Here is a 24,843-nt window from a genome sequence, read left to right as displayed (position 1 = left end):
AATGTTCACTATACAATTGTTTTTCAGCACTCTTTTCCTCTGTAACCTAGCCTCTTATTCAATTATAATGCTTGGATGAGTCACATGCAATATTTCCAGTCCACTTTTCCTAGCTCATGAAACTTTTTAACGAAATGTTAGCATTTGCAGACACCAGATGTTTTGACATAAGGAGAAGCAATATGCAAATTTTAATCCATGCTGGGAACAATAGCCTGCAGGCACCTTTTTCTTATTACATGAATCATATACTTAACCACAATGTGGTGGATTTTATCAGAATCATCACCATCCTGAGCATTCTACACTTGTCGTGTAGTTGCCAATTAATGAAACTGATATAGATTTAAGTTGATAGGTATCCGTGATTTAACCAATACCAGTTGGCAGACTTCACTACTAGAGCATTCTTGATTAGATTCATAGCCATGACACTAATTAGCCTCTAAACTTCCCAGGTTTGTCTCTAATCAGCATTTCCTGTCAATACAAACTTCGTTGACGTCAGATCTGATTGCCAGGGTTTTTTTTATTAATGTCATTGTTTCTAATCAGATAGGCAGCAAATAATGTTTTCTTAATGTGTACATTGCCATTTTATTGCTTCATGCTGTTTAACATTTAAGGCCCCAGTTCTCCTATGTGATGATCATTCATTGCATTCAAACACACTAAAAGACTTTGCAGATTCTACTCCCAAGTGTGTTGCCATGTGCCAGAGCCCAATTTTGTTTTCTAGTTCATCAGACTCCAAATTAACTGCAAAAGTGCTAATTAACCTCCACTGTTTGCAACACAATAATTAAAAGAGTTATAATGAAATAATTCTAAAGCAAATAAAGCTGATGTATAACTCTCTGATGTCTTCTTAAAAATTTAGTCTTTTAAAATATGCAGAGAGACTACAAAGCTAAATTGCTAAATTGTATTCCTATTTAATTACTGCTCAGCATTCCATCGTAGACACAAGGAAGTAAACATATTCTCTAAAAAGGCATCACTTAGGATTAGGAACTTTAAACACTGACGCTCAAATCCTTGCTTAAATTCATTAAACATGGGTATCTCTCTGAGTGCCAAAGTGTTGTCTAATTATCCACTTTCTCAAATGTTTTACATCCTAAAGTACAATATTCTGTTTATCCTAGATTGTCTGGGGGAAAATCTCGTACATTGAAACAGTTTTGTAGAGTTTCTTCTTGAATTAACTGATAGCATCTGCCTCCTAGCAATTTTGGAACGCTTTGAAAACATTTCCTATAAATCAAAGCCTTTACAGCAGAAATAAACAGCAAGGGGGAGACAGTGTTAAATATATGATGGGAGACTACTGGATCAGGAAGTCTTATAATGGATTCAATGTCTAGCAGTTGTTCAGAGTTGTCTCTGCTATGTATTCTGTCAAATGTGCTTACCTGGTGTTACTATATTGTCTCACTGGATCAGTGTCAGCTTGAATAAAACAACTTCATGCTAACCATATCAAGATTTACTTTACTTCACAGTGGATAATTGTATTCCTATTATAATAAACATAAATATGAGCCCATATTAAAAGTGGTTTAATAAAAGATTGCATAAAGATTTGTAATAAAGCATACTTTGTTGCGTACAGTTACTTAGAAAACAAGCAATTGTATTAACAGTGAAAAATAGCAATTACTATAAAAATGACTCTACAGCCTCACAACAGCAATGTAAATGTCTTCACTGATCTAAAAGGCATAACATAATTTTAAATTACAATAATTTTACATTCCCTGTTTTATATACAGCCCTGTAACAGTCAAATGCATCATAATAACAGTGTTCTTGTTAAGATTAAGTGACTGAATTAGTCTCAGTCCTTTGCAATATAAAGCAACGGCATTCTTCTTTTTTCAGTGTTTTCACTTATTTGAACATTTCATATCTACACTGCAGACCATAAACTACTTGAAGGTTTGGGTCTTTTTTATGTGTCCAAGGAGCATCTATATTCATTTCATAAATTAAATTGCAATATTTCAATTCCTCTTCTTTTTATATAATGATGAGTTTACTGCTTCAGGTATATGGGAGGAAGACGGTGAGTCCTGAACTATTAGAGGAAAAGGGGGGGGGGTATCTATCCTTCCTGCTCCAATGAATATTATAGTGATAAGTTCCTATGGCCTTGCCATATGAAGAGCACATGCCTATTATAAGACTTGATTAAAGCTGCATTGGAAGCCTTTTGGACATATTTCCTATAAATGACACTTGTAGCATACACTCAAATATTAATCCAGTCTACCTTCTTTTCCCATTCATGGAAATGTTCCATGAACTAAGATGGAAAACTCCATCTCTGCTATAAAAAGCTCAATATGAGATCTCCCAGGGCTTGATCATGTGAGGTGCTGATTGTCAGTGAAATAACAAAATCCTGTAGCCAAAGGCACTATACAGATACTTAACGCAATTTGCACTGCAATTATTTTTGAGATTGGTGTCAAACATGAGTATGACCAAACATTATTAGGGTTTTCCATCTGCATTGGATAGCTGCCCTGCCAAATGGTTACCACATAATTCCAAAGTCAGTAGGATAGCATTTCATAATGGAAGTCCTTTACAAAAAATGCAAATGAGCATTCAAAACATTGACGAAAGCACACTGTACTGTCTTGTTTCAGAAATGCAAGCAAATTTGAGTTTTTCTTGAAAAAGTCAAGAGCATTCAAAGTAATAATCAAGCACCTCCACAGAAATGGAAAGAGAAAAACATGTAACTGGTTCATATTTAATTTATATCTCTCCATTAAGAACTTGTCCACTGGTGTTTAAAAATAGATTTCCATGCAAAGTTAGTTTAAAGCTGTCTGGGTCTAACTCTGTATCTTTATTTCTATCTCTGCCATGCACTCTCTTTCTCTGTTCTTTTTAAACATCACTTAACTTTTCTTTGAGGAAAGTTGGGGGAAATGTGTGCCAGCACCTTCCCTGACATATGATAGTATTTGAAGTACAATTATTCTATTTGTTCACTCCAGGAACCCACAATACTTTCCAGAACCTTATGAGATACAAAAAATGATGTGAGTAACCCATGCCCTCTTACTGCTAAATCTCAATTACTTCATCAATCTATATGTTTTGTGAACCTCCATTACAAGTGTATTACCCCCATAAAGCATATAGTTACCCTAATAATCCACTGCAATTCCAAGGTCAACTGACTTTACCTTTCAGATAGTAAATCTAGATTAATAAAATATCAAAAGAAAGATTCTCTTTTATACACTGGAATTGTCCCTCATCCTTGCTGCTGGTATATTGTCAGTACAGCATAAAGTTTTAGCAACGGTGACAGATTTTGTACCATTCCAAATACTCAGGCAGTATATAAGAAAGTATAAGATAGCAAAGTTTACAAACTATATTTCTAACATACTATTTCCCTGAAATTATCATCATGGAAAGGAAAGGGTTTTGTAATCCCATTTTTTCTGCCACTAATGATTAGAAGAAGGGCTTCTGCATTAAATTTACTGCTTTTTGCACCCTTAAAAGATGTAGAACACATAATCTTGAAACTGCAGGGATTCATTATTGCATACTTTCTTCTGGTCTCTTTAATCCTTATAACTACCTCTCTTTGATTTTCTTTATATCTAATCCCATCTGAAATTATGAAAGAAGGATTTTTTTTCCTATACTGAAAAACAGAGTTTTTAGCATTGTAATTTGATCAGAAATTCCACAAAATTCCTGCTGGCAAACACCACACCTGATAGAAGGATAATTTGTCTATGTCCCAATATGCATGCCTATAAACCCTTCAGCATTGAAGTAAGCCAATAGTGAACTCCTCTTAAAATGGGAAAGCTATTTGTAGATGCCAGTAGGACAGCAGTGCTCTTTCCAAGATAGTAATAACTGGTTTATTCCCTTGGCACCACTGGAATAATGTTTATATAAACACTTTATATGTTTATATAACTAATTCATCAAGAATGGCAATTATAAAATGTTTATTTAAAAAAACACTGCTTCGGAAGAACACCATATACTAAAAAGATGTTGTTTTTTGGGCTATATAAAGTAATAAGTTGAATATTTTCCTCCACATTTTAAGTAACGATTTCACAGCTCTATATGAAAAACCCTATTTCAGTCTGCTAAGTAAGGAATTTCTCCAAGCTCAGTTTTGTATTCCAGCTTTCCTTTTCCTATGATGTATGCACCACTTTAAAGTGCACATTACAGAACTGGTTCTATTGACAATCTCTTACTGTTTCTTTAATTGAACTGAGCAGCAACACTATTCCAGCACCAAGGAAGTAAAAGCAAAAAACGATAAACAATGGCAACAACAACAATGTAACTATGGAGTCTTTCCTGTGTTATACATCATCTCCATCATCTGAACTAAAGCTGCTCCTTCGGCTGCTCCCCTTAGACACTGCAGGAGATACAGAAGATAAGAGTGGATCTGTCCCAAAAGGCGATATGGTGTCATCTAGCAATATTTTGTCCAATCTTTGTTCTTTCAAAGCTGCACTAAAAGACAAATCTGTGAAGTGTGAGAGTGGGTCAGAAAAGGCGGCAGCAGTGTCACCGAGGTCAGAGTGCAGCTCGTGGGCCACGGGAAGATGTTGAGAGTAGTCAACTGAATTCTCTTCTGGATATGCTGGCTGTTTCATAACATGAGATGTCAAGTCTACAGTGCTGATAGAAGACATGATCGGCAGGCCATGGGCTCGGGCTTGTATTTCTAGCTCCTGTGATGTGAGAGAAGAACAATCAAAAATCACCCTCAAATATTAGTTCTACAATGCACAAGATTAGGGCAGAAGTAAAACCAAGACCGTGGAAGGAATGGGTTACAAATAACACATCACTTCTGACAATTTCAAATACAATTGTAATTTAACAAGGAGCAACAAGGGGTAACATTTAAACTTTTGAAGTTGCTTGTGTAATTACAGTCGTGTGGTTTCTTCAAGTTATCAGTAAGACATAGCCTATAGTTCAAGCCCTATTTATTGCTGTATATTGCTCTGTTTTTCTTTTAAATTATGATTTGAGTTGCTTTTACAAACAGGAAATGAACGTTGTCATTTTTGTTTAAAATAACTATACCTTAACTTGGAGGCTTTGAAATTTTAACTGTAACAAATACTTATTAAACTTACTTTTCACGTTCTACACCTGATACAGTTTTGAGATATATTTTGGCTGTCTAATTTATCTTTAATGTATCTATATGTGAGGAAGTGCTTTGTATTTTTTTAACAAGAGGAAATACACTAGCTGCCCTCAGATGTAATTGATAAAATATGCTTCATTGTTATTAATATTTCTAGGTCACCTAGTTGGGTTGCAAGGAGAAGATCAGACAGTTCTATTTTAATTGATTACTAGGCATGTGCAAAAAAATTGGAAGTTTTGGAAATAGTAAGAAAATTGTAAACCGGAAGCAATATTTGAAGGGTTTGCATGGCCCACACCAAATATGTTAGAATTAAAACTTACCCCATATTGTTTTGTTATAGTTTTATAAATCTCGGAAGGCTCCCAAAGTCAGTTTCATATTCAATACAAGGCAAGGAAGTAAAGCCAAAGGTTGCCCTAGTGCCTTGCCATTCCTCTGTGAAATAAATAAATGCTGTCTCTCAGCATTAGCAGTGGGCACAGCTCTCCGGGAAATGTAGTTTGGGAAGGGAAGAGCCCTACACCAGAGAATTCAAAAGGCCCTGCCCTAAACTGCATATCCAAGACTGCATCAGCATCAGAAAGCACCAATCAGTTCATTACTTTCAAGGTAAAGACCACAGAATTAAACAGGAAATAACACTTTCAAAGTAGGAACCTATTTTCTTTATTATTAAAGATGTGTTTATAAAAACTGAAAATTTGCCAAAAATCTATGGATAGGTGAAATGTTCTGAAATTTGGTGGTCTAACAGTGGTAAATGTATTCTATTATTGCAGCATGTTTCACCTCAATAGCTTTAAAAATGAGAGAGATGGGAGCTACTGAACTTTCCCCAATTATAGTCATTTAATTATGCACAGTGACTGCAATGAAATAGTGATGAAATTTCATTATTTTCATTATGGAAACACTTTACTTTAGAAACACTTTCATAATGAAGGAACAGTGCCCCACATTTTTATAATGACTTTTGAACCATTGTTTATGGATCACATATCTCTATTTACTAGACCATAATGTTGAGTTCTAAGCTGAACAAAATGTTAGTTTAAAGGAAGATGACTTCAAATGTTTGTATATGATTCCAACTTGTTTCCATAAACTGTAGTTAGACTAATCTCAATCAGAGTTTAGACATGCAACTAGACAGCAACTAAATTTTAAGTGTCTGGCATAGTTTCAATTGTCTAAGTCAGGGGTCCTCAAACTTTTTAAACGGGGGGCCGGATTACTGTCCCCCAGACCGTTGGAGGGCCGGACTATAGTTTTTTTTTAAAAAAATGACCAAATTCCTATGCACGCTGCACATGTCATATTTTACTACTGTTATGAATCGTAATGTAAATATCTGATATGCAGGATGTATTTTTATTGTTACAATCTGAACATAAAGCATAGTTTTAGCATTTCTGGAGATAAAATAGTTCCAATTAAAATGAGGAAAACATTCTATTTTCTGTCTTTTTGAAAGTGGTTTTTGGAATATGTAAGCATGAATCCCCTTTCAGGGGGAGAAGGGCAGGGTATAAGTATAGGAAATAAATCTATATAAATAAAAATGTAATGTTTGTTTGTGGGATTAACAGAAATCAAAAACCACTGGACACCTAACAATGTATGTCCTTCACTCAAAAAAAAAAGATTTTGTCATTTGGGAGTTGTAGTTGCTGAGATTTATAGTTTACCTATAATCAAAGAACATTCTGAACCCCATCAACGATGGAATTGAACCAAACTTGACATAGAGTTCTCCCATGACCAACAGAAAATACTGGAAGGGTTTGGTGGGCAGTGTCCTTTGGTTTTAGAGTTGTAGTTCACCTACATCCAGAGATCACTGTGGACTCAAACAATGATGGATCTGGATCAAACTTGGCACTGATACTCAATATGCCCAAATGTGAACACTGGTGGCTTTTGGGGGGTTGTTTTTGCTGGGATTTATAGTTCACCTGCAATCAAAGAGCATTCTAAGCTCCACCAATGATGGAATTGAACCAGTCTTGGTACACAAAACTCACATGAACAATAGAAAATACTGGAAGGTGCCTCTCCAGAAGGGCCCCACGGCGTCCTGGCTGCTGCCCTCCCTCCTTGCGCGCGGGAGTGAGTGAGGGAGTGAGTGCGCGCGGGACCTCTGGGAGGGGAGGGGGGAAACTGTGGAGTGGGGTGGCCCCTCCCGCGCGCTCTCAGCGGCGCCTCCCCCCCTCCCTCCGAGCAGCAGCAACAACAGCCGAAGGCGAGGGAGGTGGGGAGCCAGGCGCATGCAGCATGAGAGGGAGGGGGTAGGAAGGGAGGGGGGGAGGAGGCACGCGCGGCAGCGGCACAGACGGGACCCAGGCTGCGGAAGCCAGAAGTTTCCTCCCCTCCCCTTCTTCTCTCTCTCTCTCTCTCTCCACCCTCTTTCTCTTCCTTCCCTGGCCCGTTTCCCTCCTGACTGACAGCCAGGAAGAGAAAGAGGGTAAGAGAGAGAGAGAGAGAGAGAAGAAGGGGAGGGGAGGAAAGCCTGGGTCCCGTCTGTGCCACTGCCGCCGCGCATGCCTCCTCCTCCCCCTCCCTTCCTACCCCCTCCCTCTCACGCTGTGTGCGCCTGGATCCCCGCCTCCCTTGCCTTCGGCTCTTCCGCGGAGAGCAGAGAGTGCTTCTCCCTCCACAGGCCTCTCCGGAGGGAGAAGCCTGTGGAGGGAGAAGCGCAGCAGAGCGGAAGATTGCTGATGGCGAGGAAGGTGTCCGTGAATGGTGGCGGCGGCGCCGGGTGGGCGTGGCCAAGCGATGCTTGCTTCCCACCCGGCGCCGCCTCCAACATTCGCAGACCCCTTTCCTCACCATCAGGGATCTTCTGTTGCAGAGCAATGGGGTCTGCTCTGCCGCTCCGGAGGGAGGGAGGGAGAAACGCCGCTGACGCAAGTGGAGAGAGGCTTTGTGCGCGGCCAGGAGAGGCCACGCGGGCCGTACAAAGGCCCTTGGCGGGCCGCATGTGGCCCGCGGGCCGTAGTTTGGGGACCCCTGGTCTAAGTGTTTCTGCATGAACTTCTGCCGCTATTTACAATAGGCATTTCTGTATACATTAGCATGTGATCAAACCAAAATTGAACACCCTCAAAGCATATTTCATATATATGGTATCATGCTATACATATGTACAAGAGAATAAATTCTATTGAATTCAATGGACTGCATAGACATGAACCTAATTATAGCACACTCCTATGCTAGATTATACAAAACTAAGCCTATTCCAAGTAAATAAGTATAACATTGTGGGCTTAGTCCCGTATTTAAATAGGTTATGCACATGAGTCAGCCAAAATTATGCCATTTGGAGTCACATTGATTTTAATGAGAGAGTTAAGCACATGCTTAATATCTTCCATTGTAATAAGCAACACTCCAAAATTCTTAAATTTAGATGGATTGTGCTTTGCATTAAGTCCTTAGAAGTGATGAGAAAATCCTGCTGGCATTTCCACTTGCTAATTATCTACCCAAATTCAAGAATGCTATCTAGAAGCCAGCCAGATACCTTCGCCAATTAAATATGTTGTAAATCATGTGCTCAGCAATAGAAAGCCACAGGAAGATGATGTGAGACTTAATTTAATGTGGCTCAACATACCCCAAGGTAACACAATGTCATGGACATTTTTCAAATTATAAAGCACTATATTGGAGTCTTGAGTACTTAAAAATGATTTTAAATAAACAAGCTATGTTCTCCCCCCCCCCCCCCACTAATATAAGTGAAAAATGTACACAATGACAATATATTATCATGCTATTATTATTTTCTTGTTACAGAAAGTATTGCTGGCAAAACTAGTCTTCTAAAATTAAGAATCGTAGTCTGAAATGCTTGTGACTATGTAACACTATTCTGGATGAAGTATTTAGACTAAGAGGAAAGATGATGCTAGAAGAAATTTGAAGCAGAAGAGGTACATGAGAGGATAAAAAATTCTTAGCTGTGAATAAGTGCATTCTAATACAAACCTGAATTCGAAGCAAAAGTCGCCTGTTAGCCTGTTCTAATTTCTTCTGTCTATGTTCTAATTCTCTGGCTCTTTGTTGTTCTTTTTGTAACCACTTGATATACTCCACTGATGCTTTTAAAATAGTTCCTTTGTTCCAGCGCATATCACTGTAGAAAGTAGAGATAACCTTTTCACAATTGTGCATGTCAGCAAAATTCATAAGAACGTACAAAATCTTTTACATTAATATGAAATAATGATTTACATGACCATTATTCACTCTTAGATATTATTGCTTCTGAATGGAAATTTTAATAGAATAGTTAAGAAGCCTTATATAGTAAAATTAATCCCAGAATGAAAATAAGTGTCAAAAGGAAGTAATAAAGTGACTTTTTTGTGGGAGAGCTAAATGCAATATCATGATTCTACCATTACAGTTTTTATATTTTTAGTGAAAATTGCTTTTAATATTAACTTTAAGATGAAAATCTATGTGAAATATTTCTGTATTCATGAGGTGGGAAATGTACATTACTGAGAATTTAAGCAAAAATTTTGGAAGATCCTTTCAAATATACTATTCTTTTTGCTTCATTTTCTAATTATGTTGCTTTTATGCATACTTAAATAAAAACTCTCATCTAATTTTGGTTCTCACCACTGACAATACATAGTGCACATATTATATGATATGCATAAATAATGCAACCCAGATCTATTGGTAATATACACTTGTGTGCATTGTACATTGCTCCTTAAAAAGTTCTTGAGTATGCTTCTCTTAAGTTATATCACCATTTGTACAATACTAGTGTTATAAGAATCTATGAAATAACATTTGCTCACATTGTAATATACTGTCGCAAACAAGGCTGAGCATATGTACCTAGATAATATTAAAGGGACAACAGGAACAGGCTAGGAAAATATTATGGATTTTCACATATGCTGTGTTCATGTGTGCTATTCTGCATACTTACATAACAGTGTAGATATTTGGGATAAAAATCCTGATAGCATAGTGAATTATCAAATTATAAATATCTGCTTCTTGTAAGAAAACTGGTAAAACAGGATAAAAAGTGGGAGTTGGTGAGAACATCTGAATCTTCTACACTCTAGGAGATTTAATCAAGAAGTTTGGAAGATTTAAATTTGAAGTGAAATTCGTTTACTTAGGACCAGTTCAAATCCTAGCTTATGCTGTGAAGGATTTTCCATTGACATGGTTCAATCAGAATCTGATATTCTGGAAGGATGTATTTTTATTATTCCCTTATACCACTTTCCCACTCCAGTGCGCAAAATACAAATCTAGGTATTGTTAAATCTGGAAAAGGGCTTAAAAGTGTAATTTTTGCGTGACAGCTACCAGCATCTTCCAGATGGCAGAGAGATTCTGAAGGCTATAGTCCAAAAAACTACACTCCTATATTTTGATCTGGACTAAATTAACAACAATAAAGTAATCCCAGTGTATCGTACACATAAACTTGCATTGCTTTCCAGACTGTATCATAGGGGTGTGCAAAGCTTCAAAAATTTTCCCCATTGCTGCTAATGGAACAAATCTTAACAAAGCAGTTATGAAGCTTTGGAGATTCAGGTTACGAATCAAAACTGGACCTCTCCAAATTTCTACTAATCAAAGCAGGGGCTATCAGGCTCTCCTAAATGGGTTACTAATTTGTTTTCTACTATATAATATAACAAAACAAACCTTCAAGATTTAAATATGATTCTCATGTTACATGAAGAGACAACTGAGGAAATATAACATTTACCTTCTCTCTGCCTAAGGGCTTGTCTACACTGACTTTATATCCTAGCTTTGACAAGAAATTACGCATGGATGTCAAGATGACATCCAGGGACCTTTCATCAGTAATACAGGATGAAACCAGTTAATCCAGTTTTATCCTGCATTAGAAGAATCTGATTAATGTTCTGGGAGTTTTGGCAAAACTCCAAGCCAGCCTTGCAAACAAGGGTTAGTGTGGACATCTGGACCATCGCTTATTTGAACTGGCCTGACATTATGTAACTCCACACAGCCTGACATTATATAGTACAAGGAAAAGCAGACATCTTGGAGCCATATCATTTCTCGTGCTGCAGAAACTGGCCACATATCTCTGGAGTGCTCCCAGCCATTGCGTGTGACCAGGGAAAAAGAGGGGGCAGTCCCTTCTCCTTGGTCACGTGGATGCCTTTGCGGATGTCATAGGTGCCAGCAATGGCTAGGAGTTCTCTGGAGATCTCTGCGAGTTGTGGTGACAGTGCAGGTAAGAGTGAGGGTGACTTCCCTGAAAAGTTGAACTGTGTCCTGCCCAGCCGATTGGTCTGGGCTTGACTCCCATGTAGATTAGCCCTAAGAAAGGAACTGGTGGCTTTACAAAAACACAGTGGCATTATGGATACAAAAATGAGTTGGTTTATTGCTGCTAAAGGGGTGAATTTTTACTTCCCTTTGTCTCAAACCCAACATAGCCCAAAAGGTGTTAGTGGCCTTTGTTTACATAAAATCAATCATAAAATCAATCCTAGAACAGAAATAAAATTTAAGACAAAATGTAAGCCTGTGATTCCAACAATGTAATTTTTCTTATTTTTAACATCTTTGGTGGATTGTGGTTTTCTTTTGTTCTGTTGAATAGCCAATAGACAACACTGCTGTTATTGTTGTATGCCTTCAAGTCATTTCCAGTTTAGGGTAATCTTAAGGCAAATGTCACTCTATTGGTGAGACCACATGACTTACACAAACTACTATATTTTCTCGAGTCTAAAGCACACCTTTTTTGGCTAAAACATATGGCCAAAAGTAGGATGCACATTAATATTGAGTATTAGGATAATTTAAGAGCTGAGGCAATGCAGAAGGGATAGTTCCTTTAGAAAAGGGGGGAAAGACACAAGATAAGGAAGCTACTTGCTTTAAAAAGATTTTCTGCCTCCTTTTTCCAAGATTAGACCACTTCTGAAACCAAACCGAGGCAGCTACAGGATTGAAAGAGGGTGAAATCTACAAATCCTATTGGGGTATTTTCAATTTCTGGGAAAACTTTATGTCCTAACATTTTGGTTTTCAAAGAAGCAGTTCTAAGCACGTAACAATGGTAATGCACATATTTTTGACTAAATTTCAAAGAGTGCTTTTTGTAGTTGTGCATTACATTTGCCAACAGATATGTTTCTTGGTTTCTGTGTTTTGAAAATTGAGGTGCACATTACATTTGATGGCACTGTAGATTCGACTAAATACGGTAACACAGTGAGTTTCCATGGCCAAACCCTGGTCTCTAGAGTTGCAGTAGAACACTCAAATCACTGCCCCACATCACCTCTGGCAAAAGCAACCTCCCTCTGAATAACTGTTGTCAAGACACCACTGTAATAGGGTTGCTTAGCTCTGCATAAGTCTGAAATGACTTGAAGGCACAAAACAACATCACTAACACTCTGTCATTTTGCTCAATTTAGGCTGGTAGAAAGGCAAAGTTTAGGGGGAGGGATCCTTAGGAGGCCTATAATTGTATTAAGTTTGTCACTAGTGAGTACGTTCAAAATAGCTTGTCATGCCAAGCTTGTACTTATGTTAGCCTCATACAGCTTTATATTGTTATCAAAATCCATAATTTAATCAAATGTTTCTCAGCTTGGAGGGGAGAAAAGGCTTAAGTGTCAACAGACATTACATTCAACATATCATGCAGGATTGTACAGAGGAGGAAATGAAAGGCATAATGTTTGTGTGTGTAACCACATGGGCATCACAATCATTTAGGCTCAGTTAAGCAGCTTTAGAAATCTGCAGATGAAAGCAGAGGCAGTAAATAATAAACTGAGTAGTTAATGTGAAAGCTGCTTTAGGCATTTAAGCCACACTATTTACAACTCTATTTCCCAGTTCTATTGCAAGAGATACAAATATATCATTCACTTAAGTTTAATTGTATTGGTACCTTAAAAGATTTGCATGGTAGAAGTGGATAGAGGTGCCCATTTCACTTTCTGACTGTTTTCACCCCAACCCCTTTTTTAAGATTAAGTTTATTCCATCTTGTTTCCACATTTTTTTGCATTTTTTAAAAGTCTGCCTGTAAATCCATTTGCAATTACATCTACCTATTTCTACATACAAACATATACTTAAAACAATTTAAAGAAATGTGAAATCAAAACTTAATTTAATTCTTGTTTTTGCATTAACTGAGAAAGAGAGTTGCTTCATATTCATAAGTAAACCAACAGAATTCCACTGCAATGTTGTAAGATTATATAAGATGGCTTTTGTAAGTGCATACACATAGAAAAACAGCCATACATAATTGAAAAAGGGTCGGAATGTGTTTCTCAAGTGATAATAAATGTTAAGGAAAATTCTGGACTGATGAGAAACTGGTTTTGGGGCTTATCCTGTAAAAAATTGCACATGGACTTTTGTACAGAAAACAGAATTTTCTGCACAGGCAGCAGCATTTTCTGTGCAGAAAATAAAATAATTTAAAATATGGCATTCATTATTCTGTGATCACGATCCAGCATATTCTTAGCTCATAACTCATGAGTACTGGTTACCTTGTACAAAAGTAGACCAATAAAGACCACCAGTTGTTCTGATGTTTGCCAAAGATTCTTATTCCATCATACATTTCCTGGTGATGCAATACTGAGCAATGCTGGAATTAGGTCAAGTGGCTACAGCTCTAAATGGCATTAACAATATAGTAAGTTCTCCACCTTTCACCTACAATGTTAAGCTGTCTTACCCAGTAGATTGTGAATAGATCACCAATAGAGTTTTCAAAAGACACAAACTCACAGACAATAGTCTCCCGATGCCTGGCAGGAGAAAAATAGTAGGGAAGCTAACTATCCAGGTTAACTCTGACATCTAGCAACTCTATTTTACTCTTTGCTCCATTTTTTGCATTTAAGATGTAGAAACAATGACAGAAATGACAGCTGAACTCACGGATCATTAGACTTTGGGATAAGTGTGCCAAGCTCCTTGATCCGGTAATTAATGTTGTACCTTCTTCTTCTTTCAACTAGGAAAACAAGAGATGTAATGATAGCAGAATATAACAAAATGGATATATTTTATTAGTAGACTGTGAAATAGTTATGTTCGTATTCAATGCTGTACGTTTCAAAATATCACAGTCACAACAAACACACCCACAACCTCTTGCACTTCTTGAAAATACTTGACTACATGCTTACAACAAAATGACTATTGTGCATTGGACAGGCCCAACCAAGTAGGTCTTCAGAATTTTTTTCCAGCATCTCTTGAATTAGGTCTTGGATCATAGCAAGATAAAAGCAAATAACAGGATTTACTTAAAGGAAATGAATGATTAAAATTGATAAAGTTATATAGTGAATAAGAGACATACTGAAGACTTATAAAACACAAAGTATTTCTAACACTGAGAAATACTAAAACCATATTAATGACAAAATGACTAGTACTAGAAAAAATAGACCCAATCAAGAAGTTTTCAGAACTTTTTTCAGGCAGAATATATTCTTGTGTTCGCTCTTATAAATTAAAAATACTCTCCCATAAATAAACCTTAGCAAAGACACAGGTAGGACATAAACTAAACTTGCAGTGTTTGGCACACTGTGGAAAAATGCTTGGAATTTATAGCTGTGCTCAATTTTGTTTTAAGAAACTCATACACCATGAACTCATGTATAAACCAAGACTTAATCCCATTAAAACCAGTGGGAGTAATGCACAACCCAATTAAATTAATATCATAAGATCAATCCATGCATCATCTCAGTACACTAGCCTCAAATAAAGCAAGAAGCATTTAGAGACATAGAATTTAGCAGATGGAACACACTACAAGCCAAGCCAGTTTGAGTTCAACCCTTGGATATTTTTCAGATGCACTGTTGTCAAGCCATGTGTTTACATTTCATTTTCCTACCTAAATAATGAATGTTAAAAATCATTATATTAGTTTGGACTAGCTCTCCAATCTGTCAATCTATTGGAAAATGATTTTAACAGGACAACACTGGTGATTATATGTTTTTAATGGTTTTCTATATGTTTTTATATTGTTATGCTGATTGTTTTTAATTGTATTTTTTATGAATATATGGCATCGAATTGTTGCCAATCTGTGGCCACTTTGAGTTGCCTTAGGGCTGAGAAAGGCGAACTAGAAATACTGTAAATAAATAAATAAATTTTGAATCCTAATTCTCTCCTCTAAGCTATGAGTTCCCTGACCCCTAGTTGGTGTCATCCGCAAATTCAGTAAGGCTGTTCTCTACTTCATCATACAGGCCCAGACAGAACATTCTGTCATCCACTGGTCACATCTCTTCAATATTGAATGGTCCCTCAATCAATTACAAACCAACCTAACATCAGGACAGTTTAGTTCATATTTTACCAGTTTATTGGAGGAACACATACCTTAGAGCAGTGATTCTCAACCTGTGGGTCCCCAGATGTTTTGGCCTTCAACTCCCAGAAACCTAACAGCTGCTAAACTGGCTGGGATTTCTGGGAGATGTAGGCCAAAACACCTGGGGACCCACAGGTTGAGAACCACTGCCTTAGAGGAAAGAATCAGAATTGAATATGATTGTGACAGATTGAAGAGCCAGTGTTTAGCAATGAAATCAAGATAAACCACATCTATGGCTTAAATCCATTGCTGTGTATACTAGACTCTGGAGCAGCATAAAACAAATTTCACCATGTCACATCTCGGCCTTTTTTTCTCCAAGCTAAACATACCCAGCTCCCTTAACCTTTCCTCATAGGACTTGGCTTCCTAACCTTTGGTCATTTTAGTCTCCCTTCTCTGGGCATGTTCCAGCTTGTCAATATCCTTCTTGAAATGTGGTACTCAGAACTGGACACAGTATTCCAGGTAAGGTCTGACCAAAGCAGAACAGAGAGGCACCATTACTTCCGTCATTCGAAACACTATACTCCCTATTGATGCAGCATAGAATCGCAAATAGAATATATTTTATTTCAGTGGGTCTATACTAAACCTGATAAACTCCATATCCAATCCAATGTATTACTGTTGGTGTCAAGGCAAGAACTGTGGATTCTTATGTATTGTGCTTTATCACCAAATAGTCTTTTAACTATTCTCTTTGCCTCTATAAAAACCAAATTTTATGCATTGATCATAAATTAACAATTAATGTTTGGAAAGTATGATGCATACTCACTGAGATTGTGGTTATCCTTTTTTTGTCTCTCCTTTGCCATTGCTCGTGTATCTGTTTCTGACAGAAAGCAAAAACCATTTAGTCTTACAGCGTTAACCCCAGAGATGTCTCCAGGTTAGAATGGGCCTTTTTCATTGCACAATGTCTCAAACAAATTTTCAGTCAATTTATGAATTTTTCAATTTACAAAACATGATTTTGCCACATCCTGCATTTCCCTATTTGCTGTTTACAGCTTGTCCTTCCAAGCCATGTGCCCTTTAAAAATGGCATCATTCAGTTTTAATTTTCAGAAACTAAAAAGGAGAACATCATATTTAGCAATTTTCTAATTTGCTGTTCTTTACATTGGGAATGAGGAAAACTTTAGACAACAGTCTAAAGTGAAATTGAGTTCTCCTTCCCATCATGCAAGAGATAATCAGATTTCAAAATACGCATGTAGGGGGCAGGGAGGAGAGAAAACTCTTTCTTTGTTCCTTTTGCATAGCATTGATAAATGGTACATGGTTGTTAGCATTCTTTGGATTAATTGAATGTAACTTTTAAAGTTGTTAATCCATTAATACGGATTTTCAATGAATAGATGCATTGTGAACCTTTGAGAGAGTCATTTGTGGCAACCTGGAACAAATTTAATGGATGATAATTTATTTATGTCATTGGTCAGAAGCCAAAATGTGTGCAAATCTGCTATGTTTCCTACAGTAATTAGGTTTGTTAGCAGCATAATGTCCAGAAAAACTGCCAGTTATAAGATGTCCAGTTACATAGTACTTCCTCATCATTTACAGCATCACTCACTGCAAGAAGGCAGGGCAAGACCCTGAAAATACAAGTGAGAAAACTATATGTTTGGGGACATCTCTGAAAAACAATAAGATAACAATAAGATGTAAAATATTTACAGTAGAGTCTTGCCTATCCAACCTTCACTCATCCAACATACTATATTATCCAATGCAGTCTGCCTCCTGCCCAGATCCACAGCTGTTTCAATATATTGCGATGTTTTGGTGCTAAATTTGTAAATACAGTAATTACTACATAACATTACCGTGTATTAAACTGCTTTTTCTGTCGATTTGTTATAAAACATTATGTGTGGCTGCTTAATTTGTAAAATCATAAAGTAATTTGTCATTTAAAAGGCTTTTCTTTAATACCTCCTTATTATCCAACATTTTCGCTTATCCAACGTTCTGCTAGCCCGTTTATGTTACATAAGCTAGACTCTACTGAATTTGTTTTCTCCTCTGCCTTTCTCTTCAAAATCAAAATGATTTTATAGGGACCTGAGAACAGATGGATAACATTCTTTCATCTTCTTAGCCAGATATTATATGCTGTTTTATCTCCAATGAACTGAAAGCAATGTACATGGTTCTCCTGCCCCCCCCCCCACCTTCCTCCTCCCAACACCCCTGCAAGGGAGAGAGAATAGAATTGGCCCAAGATCTTCCTGTGGATTTCATGGGCCAGTCCCAATTGTACACCCTAACTGACACTGTAGGCTTCCAATATCCTTCCTTCCTTCCTTCCTTCCTTCCTTCCTCTAAATTGCTTTCACACAGTACAGGGAGAACCAGCATCAGATTTAACTGTTTTCTGGTACTACTTCACATTTCAATACTCTTGCACTGGATAATGCAAGATGCTTTCTTTTTCTATAAAGTAAAAGACAATGCCATTTATACTTGACAGGACTCAATCTCAATGTGAACCAAATAGCTCAGATTATGTATATATCTCCATAGGACAGTGGAGATGAATATTAGATACTGTATATTTTGGCAAATAATGTAATAATTATACCAGGGGCAGAGAAGCACTGGCATTCTTAGGAAGGAGTCCTTCTTGCATTATTGTAATTCCAGAGCTTAATGACCAAAAGTGGTTGTATCACAGTAAAACAAGTATTTTTTCCTTGTGCTGTAATGGGGTGCATAGGGAATCCATGCCTTGTTTCAGAGTAGAATAATAACAGGAGCTAAATTATAAGAAATTAGAAATTAAGTTTTATTTTTCCACTTCCAGTTCCAATACACTGCAATAGCAGAAGTGGGGGTGGCTTATTCTGGGGAATCAAGAGGCAAATTTTCTCCCTATTTCATTCCTGAAATGGGCCATGCTCCCAGGTGAATCAGGGCCCTTCTATACTGCCCCTATATCCCAGTATCTGATCCCAGTTTTTCTGTTTATCCCAGGTTATCTGGCAGTTGGTATTCATATATTCCAGCTTAAAGCAGATAATCTGGGATCAGATCATGGGATAAAGGGCAGCATGGAAAGGCCCTACAGTTGTCTCTTTCTCTTAGGCCGAAAACAAAATTGAAAGGGATCTAGAGAATTGGTCTCATCCAGAGGCCCCGGGCCTGGTTGGCCAGTTTGCCCCCAAAAAATCAGTAATGGGAACTGGCAGTAGTTATTCAATTATTGCTGTTGTGACGTGTCTTGTGTTGTTTCTGATGCATTTTCTGGAGCTGAGGGTATGTGATTCACCCAAAGTCCCTCTGTGGTGAAGTGTGAGTTTTAATCTGCAGTTATGTATAATAATAGACAGGTGTTTAAAAGGATAAGTATTTAAACTAGCATAACTGGGGGGATGGTAGCCAGCTCAACTCACTTTGAGCTGGGTTGCCATCGAAAAAGGGGTGGAGCCAACTGTCACTTGGCAGGGCAGCCATTTTAAAACAGTTAGTCTGTAGTCTGTGAACCGCAGGAAAGGCTGGCTCTCCTGTGTTGAGAACCAGGAAAGCAATCTGTAGTCTGTGAACTGCAGGAAAGGCTGGTTCTCCTGTGTTGAGGACCAGGAAAGCAGTCTGTAGTCAGCGAACTACAGGGAAGGCTGGTTCTGTTGTGTGTTGAGAACCAGTAAGGTAGCCTGTAGTCTAAGAACTACAGGGAAAGGCTGATTCTACTGTGTTGAGAATCAGGAAGGTTTTGGCTTTTAGCCTGTGCAGTTTAGATAGGTCGAGTTGACTTATTTATATTATTAGTCAGTGTATGAGCAAAAGAGGGAGAGAACCCTAATAAGAATATTTACTGCAACAGAAATAACATAAGGAAAGAACAAGCTTGTACCTGGAGTAATCTGTTAAAGAAAGAAACACATTTTGAAGGAAAATAAGTTCAAAACCTGTTTAGTGAAAGGAATAGTCCTCTTAAGAGTTGTTTTATGAAATGTATTAAATGTAACCTCTGAAGAAATGTGCATCTAAGAGTTAAGAAACATTGAAACCATCAAGCTTCTTCTATACTTCAATAAACTTGTTACAGTTTCTTCTAAAGCCAAGTCTCTGTTGCAAATACTTTCAAGTTAAGCCACGCTACACATTGAAGAAAGAGCAAATCAATATCACAAGCTATACAAATCAATATCACAATCTATACACAATCAGCAAAAGACTTGTGAAGCTGACTTTTTGCTTTGGTTTTCATTTCGTTTGGTCTCTCTCATCTCCTCCTCCAATTAGATCTGTTTAGTAAGTCCTTTACAAATGTTTACAAACTGGTGGCATCGTTACAAATTGATGGCCTCTTTACACCCTCAATGGGTTGCCATGGCTGAGTGGCAAATAAAATTCCGGTCTCCAAAGCTGTAGACCAATGCTCAAACTACAACACCATTCTGGACCTCACTTATCCAATATAATGGACTTTTTCAACAATTATCTTCCTCCTTTAGGTATGATAGAAAAACACTGAACAATCCCACTACAGACCCTGTACTGTCTCCTTATTTATTGCTACATTCTACCTACAGCTTACTTACTATTTTTTTTAATTGGCACCCGGGTCTGCTACCTATAGTGACTCTTTGAAGCCCTTTTCACAGCTACCTTCCTTTTGTCTTTGTTCACCATAACCCTGACATTCTAAAGTTCTCTCTTTTCAGCTCCCATAGATGTTGATTGTCTGATCCCTGATTTATTATTTTCCAATTGTTTTCTTTATTAGTTGATTGGTAATAGAAAGGGGGGGGGGTCATCTTACCTTCCACCTCATGTGGCAAAAGGGCTTGGATCAGCCTTTGTCAGAAGTTGATTTCTAAAGTTCAAGATGCTATATATTGGAATGTTTGTCTTGGTTCACATTAACCACAACTCATTATGCATTATATAGAAGACCAGGACAAATCAGTTGGTTTAGAGATTATGAGTTGGAAGATCTAGATTATAGTCTTCACAGCAGTTCACATATTAATCTTAGTTCTCTCACACTATCTAATAAGGTTATTGTGGGGATAAAGTAGAGGGAACTGTCTACACCATCCTGATTTCTTTGGGATAAAAAACAGAAAGAAGTCAAACAGGCTATAAATTAGCCTACTAAAATAAAGAAATCAATAACATATAGAAATTAAATACTGGAAGATTTATGGAGAAACATGGCAAGTGAGCTCTGGTTTTCATGGTCACAGAAATTACTTTAGTGTTGACAAATTCTATAGAACAGTATAAGCTTTGATGATTTGATCCATGACTTTGCAGAAGCAAAAGGAAGGATGGCTAATTCCTAAGGTAAGAAACTCTACTACAGCATTTCTTTAGGTAGCAACAGTAGATATGTCAAAACATATCCATCTTTTCCACATTAGGGCACACAGAATATTTATATGTGTGTGGGTGGTGAGAGGCAGTGACAAAGTAAGATTTTTGTATTTTATGTTTTACTCTATCATCTAGTCATTTTTTATTTTCTATACCACTACTCCTCCAATAGCTCACACATATGTGCAAAGAAGGGTTCATTTTTAATTGCTCCCACCTCCCTAATCACTTAGTTGGACTTTCTCTGTGTGTATGTGTGTTTCCAGAAATGCAGATTGCTGATCAAATGCAACTTAAAGCAGATACTTTCACCATTGCCACCGGTGTACTGGCTGGATTTCCCCCAAAATTCCCCTCTGCAAGGCGAGGCATGCAAAAGGGACTTTGGGTGTATGTGAAAGGTTAGCTGGTCTTCACCCTTACATCACAAATAGTAATTTCCAAAGAGAAATACTGTTGTTTTCAAAATTAAAAAAATGGTGCCAACATCTCAGAATTAGATTACCTGTAAGTTCTCTTTTAACTGGCAAACTAGATGAGCAGGAAGTATTGGTAAGACCCATATTAGCAGCTGGCATTCCTTGGTCACTGTTGTATATGTCCAGAAGGCTACTTGAAAGCTTCAAGGAAAAGAGAGAGAGAAAAAGAAAGTTGGGGTAAAAGACACAGAATAAATTCATGATTTGTAAGGTGAAAGGCATATGTAGACACTTAAGAACAAAACTCCTTTTCAGATGCGTATTCATGTCTTAATCGCAGCGGGAGCTACAAATATGCATCTAAAGGCAGACTTCACCCTTATCTTGTATAAAATAAAATTAAATGTTAAGGGTCAAAGACTGCCATTGTTCCATATGCAGAAACTTGAGTGAGGCTGATGTGAGTTTTATATGCAGAATGATGCCTGGTTGCGGCCCCCAATGTCTGGTTTTGAATTAATGCCATAGCATATTTTCCAATAACAGGATTACCGCAACTACACTTCAAATATGAGTTAAGTTGAAAGGGAAAATAACCTTGCTGATCTTACCTGGGACCCAAGTGGATTCTTAACTATATCCCTGAACTCAAAAATGCATTTCTCAAATTGTTTATGCTTCATGCAGCATTCAAAGGAAGAGACTTGGCAATGCAAAACATCTGAAAACAAAACTGGACAGAGCACTGGAGACCATGCTGTGGGCAACTGCCTTACAAGGGCACAGGGATAAATTAGAAAATTTGTTCTACATCTGCTATGCATGCCTAGATTTTGTAACAGGCCCTGTACTGATTCATTCATTTCTAATTTGTAATATGAAAAATCTCAAAACAGCTGAATTCAGGCTACACAGGCTACACAGAGAAGTCAGGCTACACAGAGAAGCCATTGAAATCCACAAACATGTGGACAATTTCAACAGAAAGGAAGAAACCATGAAAATGAACAAAATTTGGCTACCAGTTTTAAAAAATTCTAAAATTAAAACAACAGAGAGAAAAACAGGCAGGGACATCTAATCACCTTTCATTAAGAGTTTGCTCCAGGCACAGTCAGCCCATTGTATGCTAATCAAGGTGGTCAATTGAAAAGATTCACACCTAGCCCATCTTACAAAAGCCTTTTGTCTCACCCTGGTCTTTCCACAGATATATAAACCCCCTTTTTTCCCAGCCCAGCAGACCTCACCCTCTGAGGATGCCTGCCATAGATGCAGGCGAAACGTCAGGAGAAATGCCTCTAGAACATGGCCATATAGCCCGAAAAAACCCACAAGAACTGAGTGATTCCGGCCATGAAAGCCTTCGACAATACATTGAACATCTCTACGGGGAGAAACTGTTCCAAGACACACGGAAATTGGAGAAACTAAGGACCAGGAAAGCACATCTACTGTGCTCCCTGACTTTCCTTCTACGCTGCAGAGACACAGATACCATCCCACAATTCCTCGCAGCCAAAAGGACTTTCAAAACACCACAGGCTCACCGGATCTATGACCGCCTGGAACGCAACCTCTTAAGAGAGAGAATCCACACCATCCGCAAAGAACTCGCAAACACAGACAAGGAACTGCTGCATCTGCATATCAATATCAGCCAGAAGATGAATTCCCAGGATTGGGACAAAATAGACAATCTCACTTACAGGAAAATGGAGAAGAATATGGTTGTCCACACCAACAGACAAAAACAAAAATTCCACAAACGACAAAAGCAACAGCCGAAACCAGAACTGGATATATCACGGACCATCATCAACCTGACAGACAGACAACTCTCTGAAGACCAAGTATCCATACTAGCGAAAGGAGGAAACTTTGCTGTAACCTCCACCAGGATCCCAGTAGAAAACATCATTGCCAATGTCGAATCAGCAATTTACCGCCTACCAGAGGAAGAAGCAGAAGAAGTACGAGCGGAAGCAGCAAGGATCCTGAAAAAGGCAAAACTCCCCTCCAGTAACATTACTAGGAAGGAAAGAGAAGCCATTCGAGACCTAAATTCAGATCCTGATATCCTCATCCTGCCAGCAGACAAGGGGAATGCCACAGTCATCATGCATACAGAGCAATACAAGGAGAAGATCAGAAAACTCCTGGACCCTACTATATACAGAAAACTTAAGCAAGACCCAACTTCCAAAATAACCAGAAAAACCAACACTCTAATTAAAAACTCCTCAATCAACTTCGACATACGACAGCAGCTATGTAAATCGGAAGCCCTTCCACCCAGGCTTTATGGACTCCCCAAAATCCATAAGGACTCCACCCCACTCAGACCAATCGTGAGTGCCATTGGGTCCCCCACATATGACTTAGCCAAATTTCTTGCTGCACAGTTACAAAGCCACATTGGGCTCACAACACACTACATCAAGGACTCAGCCCACTTCATTGAAAAAATCAGCAATCTCAGGCTTAGTACAAATGACAAACTGATCAGCTTCGATGTGGTGTCTCTATTTACCATGGTCCCAGTTGCAGACACCATGGCACTCATCAACCAGAGGTTCCCAGAAGACATCACGGCGCTGTTTCACCATTGCCTCACCACCAGCTATTTTCAGTGGGACAATGAATTCTACGAACAGAAAGATGGAGTAGCTATGGGGAGCCCTCTCAGCCCAGTCATAGCTAACTTCTACATGGAACAATTCGAAAAACAAGCTCTTGAAACAGCAACCAAAAAGCCCACTATATGGTTCAGATATGTGGATGACACTTTCACCATTTGGAGCCATGGAGAAGAAGAACTCAACAGGTTCCTGGAACATCTTAACAGCATCCACCCTAACATCCAGTTCACTATGGAAAAAGAAAAGGAAGGAAGACTGCCTTTTCTAGATGTCCTAGTCATCCGCAAACCAGATCAACAATTGGGTCACACCGTTTACAGAAAACCCACACACACAGATAGATATCTACATAAAAACTCCAACCATCACCCAAGTCAAAAAAGAAGCACCATCAAAGCCTTGGCAGACCGTGCAAAAAGAATCTGTGAACCCCACCTCCTCCAAGATGAACTGAACCACCTCAACTGGGCTCTACAGGCCAATGGATACTCCACCTCAGACATCAGAAGAGCTGCAAGACCAAGAACAAGCCACAAGAGTAAAGATGAAGATCCACCCAGAGGAAAAGTATCCCTGCCATACATCAAGGGAACCACTGATCGCATAGGGAAGCTGATGAGGAAACACAACATACAAACAATCTACAAACCCACCAAGAAAATCCAACAAATGCTACGTTCAGCAAAGGACAAGAGGGATCCTCTCACCTCTGCAGGAGTCTACCGTGTACCATGCAGCTGTGGACAAGTCTACATAGGGACCACCAAACGCAGCGCCCAAACAAGAATCCAGGAACATGAAAGGCACTGCAGACTACTCCAACCAGAGAAATCAGCCATAGCAGAGCAC

The 24,843-nt window shown here is 38.3% G+C and overlaps 1 protein-coding gene across 2 annotated transcripts in view; it reads right to left on the bottom strand.

Moving 5' to 3' along the window:
- Window positions 1-1,533: 1,533 nt before the first annotated feature.
- Window positions 1,534-24,843, bottom strand: part of TFEC (transcription factor EC) — a 35,075-nt gene continuing 11,765 nt past the window's right edge. The window contains exons 4-8 of one of the 2 annotated variants that reach the window (XM_060777679.2): window positions 21,439-21,553; window positions 16,381-16,437; window positions 14,135-14,210; window positions 9,173-9,320; window positions 1,534-4,745 (exon numbers count right to left, since the gene is read on the bottom strand). In XM_060777679.2, the coding sequence (XP_060633662.2) occupies window positions 4,368-4,745; window positions 9,173-9,320; window positions 14,135-14,210; window positions 16,381-16,437; window positions 21,439-21,553 (774 nt within the window). In that variant the 3' untranslated portion in view covers window positions 1,534-4,367. The remainder of the gene's footprint in view (window positions 4,746-9,172; window positions 9,321-14,134; window positions 14,211-16,380; window positions 16,438-21,438; window positions 21,554-24,843) is intronic. The other variant, XM_060777680.2, reaches the window with a different exon arrangement.

This window comes from Anolis sagrei, chromosome 5 (genome assembly GCF_037176765.1).
Source record: "Anolis sagrei isolate rAnoSag1 chromosome 5, rAnoSag1.mat, whole genome shotgun sequence".
In the NCBI taxonomy this organism is placed as follows: domain Eukaryota; kingdom Metazoa; phylum Chordata; class Lepidosauria; order Squamata; family Dactyloidae; genus Anolis; species Anolis sagrei.
The sequence above is the reverse complement of the archived record's forward strand: the minus strand, read 5'-3'. Positions and strand labels throughout refer to the sequence as shown.